This window comes from Terrapene carolina, unplaced genomic scaffold (assembly GCF_002925995.2).
Source record: "Terrapene carolina triunguis isolate 2854851 unplaced genomic scaffold, T_m_triunguis-2.0 Scaffold833, whole genome shotgun sequence".
NCBI classification, from domain to species: domain Eukaryota; kingdom Metazoa; phylum Chordata; order Testudines; family Emydidae; genus Terrapene; species Terrapene triunguis.
The window spans coordinates 2,891,735-2,902,238 of NW_020665184.1; the positions used below are offsets into that span (position 1 = coordinate 2,891,735).

The 10,504-nt window shown below is 65.9% G+C and overlaps 1 protein-coding gene across 1 annotated transcript; it reads left to right on the top strand.

Annotated features, from left to right (window-relative positions):
- The first annotated feature begins 2,293 nt into the window (after positions 1-2,293).
- AP1M2 (adaptor related protein complex 1 subunit mu 2) lies at positions 2,294-8,806 on the top strand. The gene is made up of 12 exons (XM_024219298.2): positions 2,294-2,395; positions 3,250-3,406; positions 3,624-3,691; positions 4,113-4,243; positions 4,468-4,615; positions 4,862-4,988; positions 5,324-5,466; positions 5,744-5,815; positions 6,457-6,615; positions 6,933-7,058; positions 8,311-8,386; positions 8,603-8,806. Exons 1-12 carry the CDS (start codon positions 2,354-2,356, stop codon positions 8,623-8,625), a joined length of 1,272 nt encoding a protein of 423 aa, XP_024075066.2. The 5' UTR covers positions 2,294-2,353; the 3' UTR covers positions 8,626-8,806.
- Positions 8,807-10,504: the final 1,698 nt, after the last annotated feature.

Below are 10,504 nucleotides of genomic sequence, written 5' to 3' on the forward strand. Positions count from 1 at the left end.
CCCCTCGGGCCGGGCGCCGCCCAGACCCCGGCCGAGATCGGGGCCCCATCGCGCCGGGCGCCGCCCAGACCCCGGCCGAGATCGGGGCCCCGTCGCGCCGGGCGCTGCACAGACAATCGGTCTGTATTTCCAATCTAAAAAGACCAGACAGCCCGAGCGGGAGAACAGCAGGGTCACTCTCATTTGAGGGAGGGGGACCGGAGAGAGATGCAGGGACAGGCCCAAGGCCCCACAGGAGAGTCTGGGGCAGAGCTAGGAACTGACCCTAGATCTCCTGGGTCCTAGCCCAGCACCTCGGCCGCCAGCCCATCCTTCCCCCTCATCCCTTCTCGGCTCTGTGCTGCCAACCCCAAGGGTTTGCTTCCCAAACGGGCCGGTCTCTGCACCTCCCTGAGCTACCTGGGGGCGGCCGCAAGGCTCCGGCGCTGGACACCCCTAAAGAGTTCCTGGGGGTCAGGCACATGGAAACAGGCTCTCTGGGTCCCTGAAAGGGGGCACCAGCGCCCCCTGCTGCCTCGCTCAGGAAACACGTCACGCGGGACACGTGGGGACAGGGCAGGGACTGGGTCCATCCCAGCAGGGGGTTCGGGCCCCTTGGAAAAGGGCAAGTCCCTTGCTCATGGGGGAGCCAGGCCCTGGCAGCTCGGGCTGCGCTGTCTGGAGCCGGGCACCCCATTAGCCCCCCGGGCAGCTCAGCTGCAGTGGAACCGGGGGGGGGCCCCAATGCTGGGGTGACTCTCCATGAGGCTGGTGCCAGGGGAGGAGACGCTCAGAGATCCGCCCCGTGGCACCAGCGCAGAGCCCCGGAGCAGCAGCCGAGCCGGACGCCCACACGGGTTTGGGTTTTGTAACAGAATCGTCCCTGTGGCCTCTGGGTTTGGCTGCCTTCCGGCTCCCGGGGGGGCAGAGCGGGCCCCTCCCGGGGGGCAGAGCAGGCACTCTTCGGGGAGGGGCCGTGCCTGGTGCCCACATTCCCCCCCCTTGTGATGCAGTGCCCCCCCCCAGCCGGAGGGAACAGGTCTCCTCTCTGCTGAGGTTGCTGGCAAGGCAGTGCCAAGCACCAGCCCCACTAGGAAACGGGCCGAGAGCTGGAGCAGGGAAAAGGCCCAGAGTCCAGTGCCGCTGCTGGGCCGGGGAGAGGAGGTATCGGAGCCGGCCATGCTCATCGTACCACAGAGACAGTGCGGGCTAGTGGGTGGGGCGCTGGGCTGAGGCTCAGGACACCCGGCTTCTGTTCCTGGCCCTGCCACTGCCCTGCTGGTGACCTTGGGCAAGTCACATCCCACTCTGGGCCTCTATTTCCCTGCCCAGGCTTTGGCTCTCTAGGGAATCTCTCTCATGCTGCATCCACACCGCGCACGGCACTGGTGGGCCTGGATCTCGGTTGGGGTCTGGGCAGCGCCCGGCACCAGGGATCTCGGTCGGGGTCTGGACAGCGCCCGGCACCAGGGGGGCCCTGATCTCGGTCGGGTTCTGGGCAGCGCCTGGCACCAGGGGGGCCCCGACGCTGCTCAGGGCTTCTAGATGCTCCTGCGAGAATCTTCTGCGGGAAAAGGAGTCTGATGCATGAGCTCCCACAGCTCCAGCTGCCGCCCGCCTGCATTCCCCGGCTCGTGCCAGGCTCCCACGTCCCTCCGCATCCGGCTCCACAACAAGCCGCCTTTGATGCCTGGAGCCACGCGGCAGCGCCAAAGCCGCATAGCCCGGCGCAGAGGAGGCTGGATTCCAGCTGGGACCAGCCCTGCCACCCCTGCCCAGCACAGCCCCCCATTGTCCTGGCTGGTGGGGTCACCCGGGCTGGAATGCGCCCGTGTGGATGGCTGGGGAATTCTTGCCAGGCCAGGGGCCAGGCCAGGCCAGGCCACCCCCTCTCCTCCTCTTCTATCCCCCCATCTTTCCACAATGCCCCCCAGCTCCCTCCCCCCTTGCACCCCCACACGCTGACAGCCCCAGGGCTGGGCTCTGCTCCCCCGGGAATGACCCCCAGGTGCTGAGCAAGGGACAGCAGTTTGGGGCTAAGCACTGACGGGGGGGTTTCGCTGGACTCTTGGAGGGTGGAGAGGATTCCTCCAGCCCAGCCCCCTGGAGCTGCAGCCCAGAGCCCAGGCCAGCTGTGGGGCAGATCCATGGGGAGGGCACAAGCACCGTCTGTCCCGGTGCCCAGTCCCACTGCGGCCGCCTCCCCCCTTCCTGTCGCAGATTTGTGTCACTTCCCCTTTAAGGGGCCAGCTCACCTGTGGGCGCAGCTCCCTCACCTGGCCCAGGTGACGCTGCGGGGAGCCAGGAAGGAGGAAGCAGCAGGGAGCCCTGCCCAGTGCGCACAGGCCCGGAGGGGCCAGGCCAGGCCAGGCTCATGTCAGCCTCCGCTGTCTTTGTCCTGGACCTCAAAGGCAAGGTGAGCCCTGGGCCCTGCTGCCCCCGGGCCTCCAGCCCCCGCCCGGCTCGGCCTGGGCAGCTGGGTCCAGGCAGGGGAGAGCTGGGGGGGCACTTTGCAAATGGTCCCTAAAGGGAGGCTGGAGAGACCCCCCCCCGCATGCTCTGCCCTGCTCCGGTGCCACCCCAGCCCCCGCTCTGAACAACTATCCCTGGAAACCGAGGCACTGGGGACGACACACTCGCCCTCGGCCACAGAACCAGATCCAAGAAGAGAACCCAGGAGTCCTGGCGTCAGGCCCCTGCTCCAATCACCAGACCCAGAGCTGGGGAGAGAAGCCAGGAGTCCCGTTTCCAGCCCCCCGGAACCACTAGACCCCACTCCCCTCCCAGAGTCCTGGCTCCCAGCCCCCCTGCTCTGACTAGCAGATGAGATGTGGGGAGGAGCACACTGTGAAGAGATGGGGGGAACACTCCCCCTGGGGTCCCGTGAAGGTCCCGGACTGGCCACAGCCAGGTGGGACTGGCCAGCCCTGGCTCCATCTCCCCCTGGGCAGACGGGGAACAACCTGCTCCAGGAAGGCCTCGTCCTACCCTGACCGAGCTCTGAGCGCTGCTCGCCTGGGCTCTGGAGGGGCTGCCAGGCTGCTGGGCCATGGGGGCCGGGGCTGCGTGGGTGCTGGGGGGAGCGGGAGTCCCCTGAGTGAGGAGTCACTTGCCTGAATGAATGAAAGGCCACAAAGTCCTCAGCCCGTTGGAACAGAGCCAAAGCCTGGCTGTGGGGAGCGGGTCCCCATGGGGGCAGGGCTGGTGCTCTCCTGTGGGGGGGCTCCCTCGGGCTGGTCCCCATGCGCCCCCAGCCTCTCTGTCCCATAGCCGCTGATCAGCCGGAACTACAAGGGGGACGTGAGCATGGCCGAGATCGATCACTTCATGCCGCTGCTGATGCGGAAGGAGGAGGAGGGGGCCCTGACGCCGCTGCTGACCCACGGCAAAGTCCACTTCCTCTGGATCAAGCACACCAACCTGTACCGTATCCTGCCAGCGCCGGCTGCTGCCCCTCCCCCAGCTTTGGGAGCTCTGGCCCCCGTGGTCTCCTGGTGCCATGTCCCCAAGCCGCCGGCACTAACCGGCAGCCACCCGACCCCTCTCCCCCCGGCGGGTCCTCCTGGGGCAGGGGTGGGCGTGTGGGCAAAATGTGGCACCCTGCTCCCCAAAGTGACCCCCCCTTTCCTTAACCCACCCCACAGTGGTGGCCACCACCATGAAGAATGCCAATGCCTCGCTGGTCTACTCCTTCCTCTACAAGGTGGTGGAGGTGAGGGCACGGGCGGTGCTGGATCCAATGGGGGCGCGTCCTGCGGCACCTCCTGCTGGGGGGTGGGATGGGCTGCAGCCTCCGTGTCACGTCCCCTAGGACCCCACTTGGGCTGAGCACAGAGGGGTTGGGAGAGCCAGTGACGTCTGCACGGGGAGGCAGCAAAACCCTGGACATTGAAGCTCTGCCTGATGCCGGAGCAGATCCACTTGATTCCCCCTCACCCTGGCACCGTCCAGCTCCATGTGATCCTGGAACAGATCCACTTGATTCTCTCTCATCTCCCTGGCATGGCTTCACCCAGCTGGCGGAGCAGGGCCACGGGTTATTCCCGGGGGAGGGAGATCCCACCTTGGCCCCTGGGAAGAGGCAGGCGAGCGAGAGGCGTCTGAAGTGGCTGGTGCTCCTGCCCCTCTCCCAGGTCTTCTCCGAGTACTTTAAGGAGCTGGAGGAGGAGAGCATCCGAGACAACTTCGTCGTCATCTACGAACTGCTGGACGAGCTGATGGATTTCGGGTTCCCCCAGACGACCGACAGCAAAATTCTCCAGGAGTGAGTAGCCCGGCAAGGGGCCGGTCGATTCATGCGTCTGGGCCCGGGAAAACCAGGCGAATGGAGACGCACAGGAAACGGAGGCCCAATACAGAGAGACGAGTTTCCTGCTGGGTTCGTGGGGCTGGGGGTAACCGGGATCTCTCCAGCCAGGGGCAGAGTGGGCAGCAATGGCCCATGCTCCGGGGAGCAGACGGGCTCTTTTAACCGGGCGTCGTCCCCAGGTACATCACCCAGCAAGGCAACAAGCTGGAGACCGGCAAGTCCCACGTGCCCCCTACCGTCACCAACGCCGTGTCCTGGCGCTCCGAGGGCATCAAGTACAAGAAGAACGAGGTTTTCATTGACGTCATCGAGTCCGTGAACCTGCTGGTGAGCGGGGGGGGGGGGGCCTGGGGCCACAAGGGAGATGCTGGAGAGACGCTCCAAATTAGAGTGGACGCCAGCTGTGGCTCCCTGCCCTGGCCGGTGGCTGCCCAAGCCCCCCATCCCAGCATGTGTCGGGGCTGCGGCTGGCTCCTGGGCGCAGGGCCCAGGCCCAGCACCGGGCCCGGCCGCCGGGTCAGCGCGGGAGAGGGGAACGGGGTCCCTCCACTGACCGCGCTCCTGCCCCCCCAGGTGAACACCAACGGCAGCGTCCTGCTCAGCGAGATCGTGGGCACCATCAAGCTGAAGGTGTTTCTCTCCGGCATGCCCGAGCTGCGGCTGGGCCTCAACGACCGCATGCTCTTCGAGCTGACTGGGCGTAAGTACCTGGGGGTGCCCCCTACCAGGGGTTAGCCCCTCCTGTCTGGGGCAGAGAGCACTTACAAGGGGAGGGGCTCCCTGTCTGGAAGGGTGGGGCCATGCTGGGGGGCAGGCTGACTTCACAGGTTGCCCCCCCACACACACACTTATGGCAGAGCTCCCTCTAGCACCTTGAGTTATTGTAGGTCCTATGTAAACTGTGTCTTGGTTGTCAGCTTCTTATCCTAGAGCAGGAGATCTTAAGTGTCTGCAGGGCTCCCCCCCCCCAGTTGCACACCCCCAGCCCTTCTGCCCCCCCCCCCCCACAGCTGCCCCCTCTGCTCGGCATTCCAGGTGGCAAGAACAAGTCGGTGGAGCTGGAGGACGTCAAGTTCCACCAGTGCGTGCGGCTCTCGCGCTTCGACAACGACCGCACCATCTCCTTCATCCCGCCCGACGGAGACTTCGAACTCATGTCCTACCGGCTCAACACGCAGGTGGGCAGGGGGCTCCCAGGGAGGGCCCCCCACTCCCGTCTGACACATGAGATTGGAGGGAATATGGTTGAGTGGTCAGAGCAGCCGGCTGGGAGCCAGGACTCCTGGGTTCTGTCCCTGGCTCGGGGAGTGGGGTGGGGGGAATCTAGTGGGTTGAAGCAAGACTCCTGGGTTCTGCCCATGACTCGCTGTGGGATGTTGAGTGACTCCCTTCTTGCTCCACCCCCACCTCCGGGGCGGGGGTGCCTGACTCTCCGTTCTCTCTCCCTGCGGGAAGGTGAAGCCCCTCATCTGGATCGAGTCCGTCATCGAGAAGTTCTCCCACAGCCGCGTGGAGATCATGGTGAAGGTGAGCCCCCGGGCTAGGTGCAGGCAGGGGTAACCTGCCATGACTGGGCCCGAGGGCACCTCGCTCCTTCACGCCCCCCCGCCCCCGATTTTCACACCGCGGTGCCAGATCCCCCGGAGCTAACGGGGTGTGGGGACTCCCCTTGGCCTGCACTGAGCCCCCCAAACACCCCCAGCCTGCCAAGGGGAATGAACGCCCGGTGGGGCTGGGGGCCACACCCACAGCCTTGTCTGCCCCTAGCGGGGTAAGACTCTAGTGGGGAAGGAGTACTCCCTTAGACTCATGAGACCTGGGGTCAGTTTCCTGCAGGACCCTGAGTGTGTCACTCACGCTGCCCCATGCCTCAGTTTCCCCATCTGTAACATGGGGATAACGTGTCCTTCCTCTGACTGTGAGTGGCTTGGACAGGCACCTGGACAGGAGACCTTTCCGCTAGCACTCCGTGGGCTGCAGGGCTGTGTCCTAATGGCTGATAACAAGCCCCACCAATTAACTCCTCCGCGCAGTAACTCTGCCGCCTTCTTGGGGGAGCAGTGGGAGGGGCTGATCTCACCCCTCCCGCCCCGGCCCCAGTTCACGGGGTTGCTGAGCTGTGAAAGGGGAAGCCTCTGACACTGCGTCCCCCCCCTTGCCCTGGGAAGGCGAAGGGCCAGTTCAAGAAGCAGTCGGTGGCCAACAGCGTGGAGATCTCGGTCCCCGTACCCAGCGATGCTGACTCCCCCAAGTTCAAGACCAGCGTTGGCAGCGCCAAGTACATGCCCGAGAAGAACGTCGTCGTCTGGAGCATCAAGTCGTTCCCGGTAAGAGCGGCCTTTGCCCTCCCCCCTATACTGGCAAGGGCGGGGAGTCAGGACTCCTGGGTTCTATCCCTGGCTCTAGGAAGGGAATGGGGTCTAGTGGTTAGAGCCGCAGGTGCTGGGAGCCAGGACTGCTGGGTTCTATCTCTGGCTCTGCCACTGACTTGCTAAGTAACCTTGGGCGAGTTACTTACCTGCTGCCTGTCCTAGTCGAATCGATCCCCGGGTTGGTCGGCTGCTTGTAGAGAGGTGGGGAGGGGGTGTCCTGCCATAATCCGCAGCCTTAGTTGCCCCACTTCGGGCTGCACTCGTCTCCGCAGGGTGGGAAAGAGTTCCTGATGCGGGCCCACTTCGGGCTGCCCAGCGTGGAGAAGGAGGAGGTGGAGGGGCGGCCGCCCATTGCTGTCCGCTTCGAGATCCCCTACTTCACCGTCTCAGGAATCCAGGTAGGCAGGAGGGGTCGGGGGGGGGGGTTATATGGAGTGAGGGGGTGTAGCAGACAGTAGCCTCACCGCCCCGGCACCTCCTGCTGGTCAGTCTGGGAATTAGCTCAATTCCAGCAGCGAGAGCGCCTCCTGCTGGCCGGTGTCTCTGCTGCCTCAGGCCCCAGTGCCCCTTACCTTGGGGTGCTGCCCCATAGCAGTGCCCCTACACTCTGGGTCTCCCCTCCTAGGGGAACCCCCCTGCCCACCTTGCCTCAGTGGCTACTGCCAGTCACCATCTAGCCCCCCGCTCCACTGGGGCAGACACAGTCATCACTGGCAAGGGGGTTGGACCAGCTGCCTCTGCCGCCCCAGGACCTTCTTGGGTCTTTAACAAGGCCTCAGCCTGGGGAGTTGCTAGGCTGGAGCTGCCCAGCCCTGCAGGGACCCTGAGCCCCCCGGCAGCTTCGTCCTTCCCCCTCAAGGCTGGAGTGAGACTGACCCAGCCCCGCCCTGAGCCCTTATATCCTGGCCAGCTGTGGCTGCTTCCCCCAATCAGCCTACCTCCCCCCCCCCCAGGAGCGGGGTAACTGCCCCACTGCAGAGGGGCTGGGTGTGGGGAGGTGAGAACTAGGAGGGTTGGGGGGGCTGGGGAAGCCCAGGGGCGGGGCTATACCCTTTCCCATGACTTGGGGGGCAGCCAGTGCCTCCCTTGGGTGTGGGGAGATCCCCCCCATCACCCCTCCCCCTGCTCATGGCTTGGGGACGCTCTGGTTCCCGCCGGGGACGGTGGTTCTGTGTGCGAGCGACTCGTCAGGGGGCCTGGATCCTGGAGCCCCCCCCACCTCCGGACCACAGCTCAGCAGCTAGGCGTGGGGTTCATTCCCCCTCCTCTTCCCCGAGCCTTCCTCTGCAGCAGGGGACAGCCTGCCACCCTATTGCAGAGTCTGGGCAGTCTGGGGGGGCTGGGGCTAAGGGAAATGCAGCGACTCTGCAGATGGGTTGGAGGCACAGGGAGGCTGGGCCAGGGCTGGGCTCTGCTCCAGCTCCTTGGGCAAGCCCGTGCCTCAGTTTCCCCCTGTATAACAACTCACCTGCTCCCAGGGGACTGATGTTTGCAGCATGCCCCTGAAATCTCTGGACGGCTGAGGCAGGAGAGGGGCCAGAGGGGAAGGTCCCGGTGATTGGCAAGCTGGGGGGAGGCTGGGGTGCCAGTGGGGGGCAGGAACGTCCCCACCAAATAGCCACCTGCCTTGTGACTTCCCCTCCCCCCCAGGTGCGCTACATGAAGATCATCGAGAAGAGCGGCTACCAGGCGCTGCCCTGGGTGCGGTACATCACACAGAGCGGGGGTGAGTCACCCGGGGTTGGGGTAGGTCCCCTGGGGTCTCCCCCTCAGCCCTAGATGGGGGACGCTCACCCTGTGTCGGCCCCCGGCCATGGGGGTGGGGGGGTCTACTGAAGGAAGGGTCACAGGGCCGTGGTGCACTTTGCGCTGGCGTGATCCACTTGGAGCATTACGATCCCGGCACCCCCTCTCACACGCACGTCTCCCTTTCTCGGTCCAGATTACCAGCTCCGGACCCAGTAGGCACCAGCGGAGCAGCGAGGGATCCTGCCCCCCCCCCACGCTCGAAGGAGGCTGGAGCCCCCGGACTGCAGAGAGGCCCTTGGTCGTGTGTGTTTCCCCCTGGGCCGCTGCCCTCTGTCCTGCCCCGGCCTGGTCCTTTCTTCCAACTTCTCTATCGATTTATAAAGAGAAAATGAACCTCGCTTGGCTCTGAGGATGGTTTTAGTGCCAGTTGCCGGGGGAGGCGGTCTCCTGCCCCCTTTGGGCTGGAAGGCGCCGCTGGTACCTGGGCGAGGCTCGCAGGGGGCCACGTTCTGCCCTCAGTTGCTCCCCATTGCAGTCAGCGGGGCTGGATGTGCGTCCCTGAGCAGGGGATCGGGCCCAGCAAGGAACCCAAGGGAGGACGACGTAGCCTGAGAGCTGGGATGGGATCTAAACCCACCTGCTTCGGGGCATGAGCCAATCTCGAATGGGTCAGGAGGGCACCCCGGGGCCAAGGAATCGTCCTTCCTCTGGAGCAGGAGTAGCTGAGACCGGATTCTGGTTGCTACAGGTGGCCTGTTTGTACTGCCTCCAACGGCAGCTGCGAGGTGGACCCCTATGTGCCATCCCTGCTATGGATCAACTGGGGGGCAATCGGACGGGAGGGGGGCAGGAGGCAGAGAATTCTGCCCCAGGGCGAGGGTCTGACCTAGTGCTTGTGGGGAAAGGTAACCGGGGCCTGGCTCCACACCGGCCTGCGGCTCCTCCCCGGGACCCGGGGCTGCTGGCTTTGCGGTGCCAGGGCCTGGCAATGTGGGGGCAGAGGTGAGGGAGCGTCGGCCCTTCGCGCCGGGCGCCTGGAGCTGCCAGTCAGCCGAACACAGCGGCTGCTCGCCTGAGAGCCGGTTATTAATGGCCCTGGAGTAAAGGCCACCCCCCCCCCCGCAGCTCGGCGCCCGTGCCAGGGGGCGGAGGGGCGTGGGCAGGAGCGAGGCAGGATGGATGGGTGCGCTGGCCTGCCTGGCATGGAGAGGAACGGGTCCTCCCCCTCTCAGCACAGGGGGAAAGGCCTGAGAATTTCCCCACGCTGGTAATGCAGTGAGCTGGGGGAGAGGGGGCAGAGCTGAGAAGGCCTGCCTGGATCCCAGGGGGGCTGGCCCCCCATCCTCCAATGCAGCATATGGGGCAGGTGCTTCATCTAGGGGGGCTGGGGCATGACATCTGGGCACGCAGCCTGCCTTGCCCTGGGGAGTCGCTGCCTGCCTGCCACCAGTGCCCCCAACAATCAATTGCTTCCTCTGGTCCTGGTCAGTTGCTGCCCCCCCGCCCCCCACTGATGCTGCTGCAGGGGAGCCCTTCCCCACAGAGCAGGGGGGGGATCTGAGGAAGGGGGGGGCACAGCCCGGGTGTGGGGGTGCCAGAACTTCTGCAAGGCTCCTGGCGTGTGGGGGGTTCTTGGGATGGGGGGCTCGGACAGAGACCATGAGCTGGGGGGGTCCAGCCCCAGGGGGTCACTCAGCCGGGGGGGCTCAGCCCCAGGGATTAGGGGGCCAGTCACTGGGGGGTCCCTGAGACAGGGGGCGGGTCAGGGGGTTCCCGCCCCGGGGGTCACTGGGACGGGGGGGGAGGGGCGGGTCACGGGGTCCCTGCCCCCCCCCCGGGGTGGCTCCAGGGGGTCCCGGTCACTCCAGCGCCGCCGCCTCCTTCCCGCCCGAAGCTGCGTTTGAATCAGGGAGCCCCGCCCTCCGCGCTGCCTCCCCGCGGCCAATCAGAAGGCGAGAGGCTCCCGGAGCTTGCCCGGAGCCGGGCTCTGATTGGCCGGGCCGGCGGAGGGGGCGTGGCCAGAGGGGCGGTGGTTCGGCTACAATGTTTCGAACCCGGAGCTGGGAGAGAAAAACAAACACGGGGCGGCCACGTG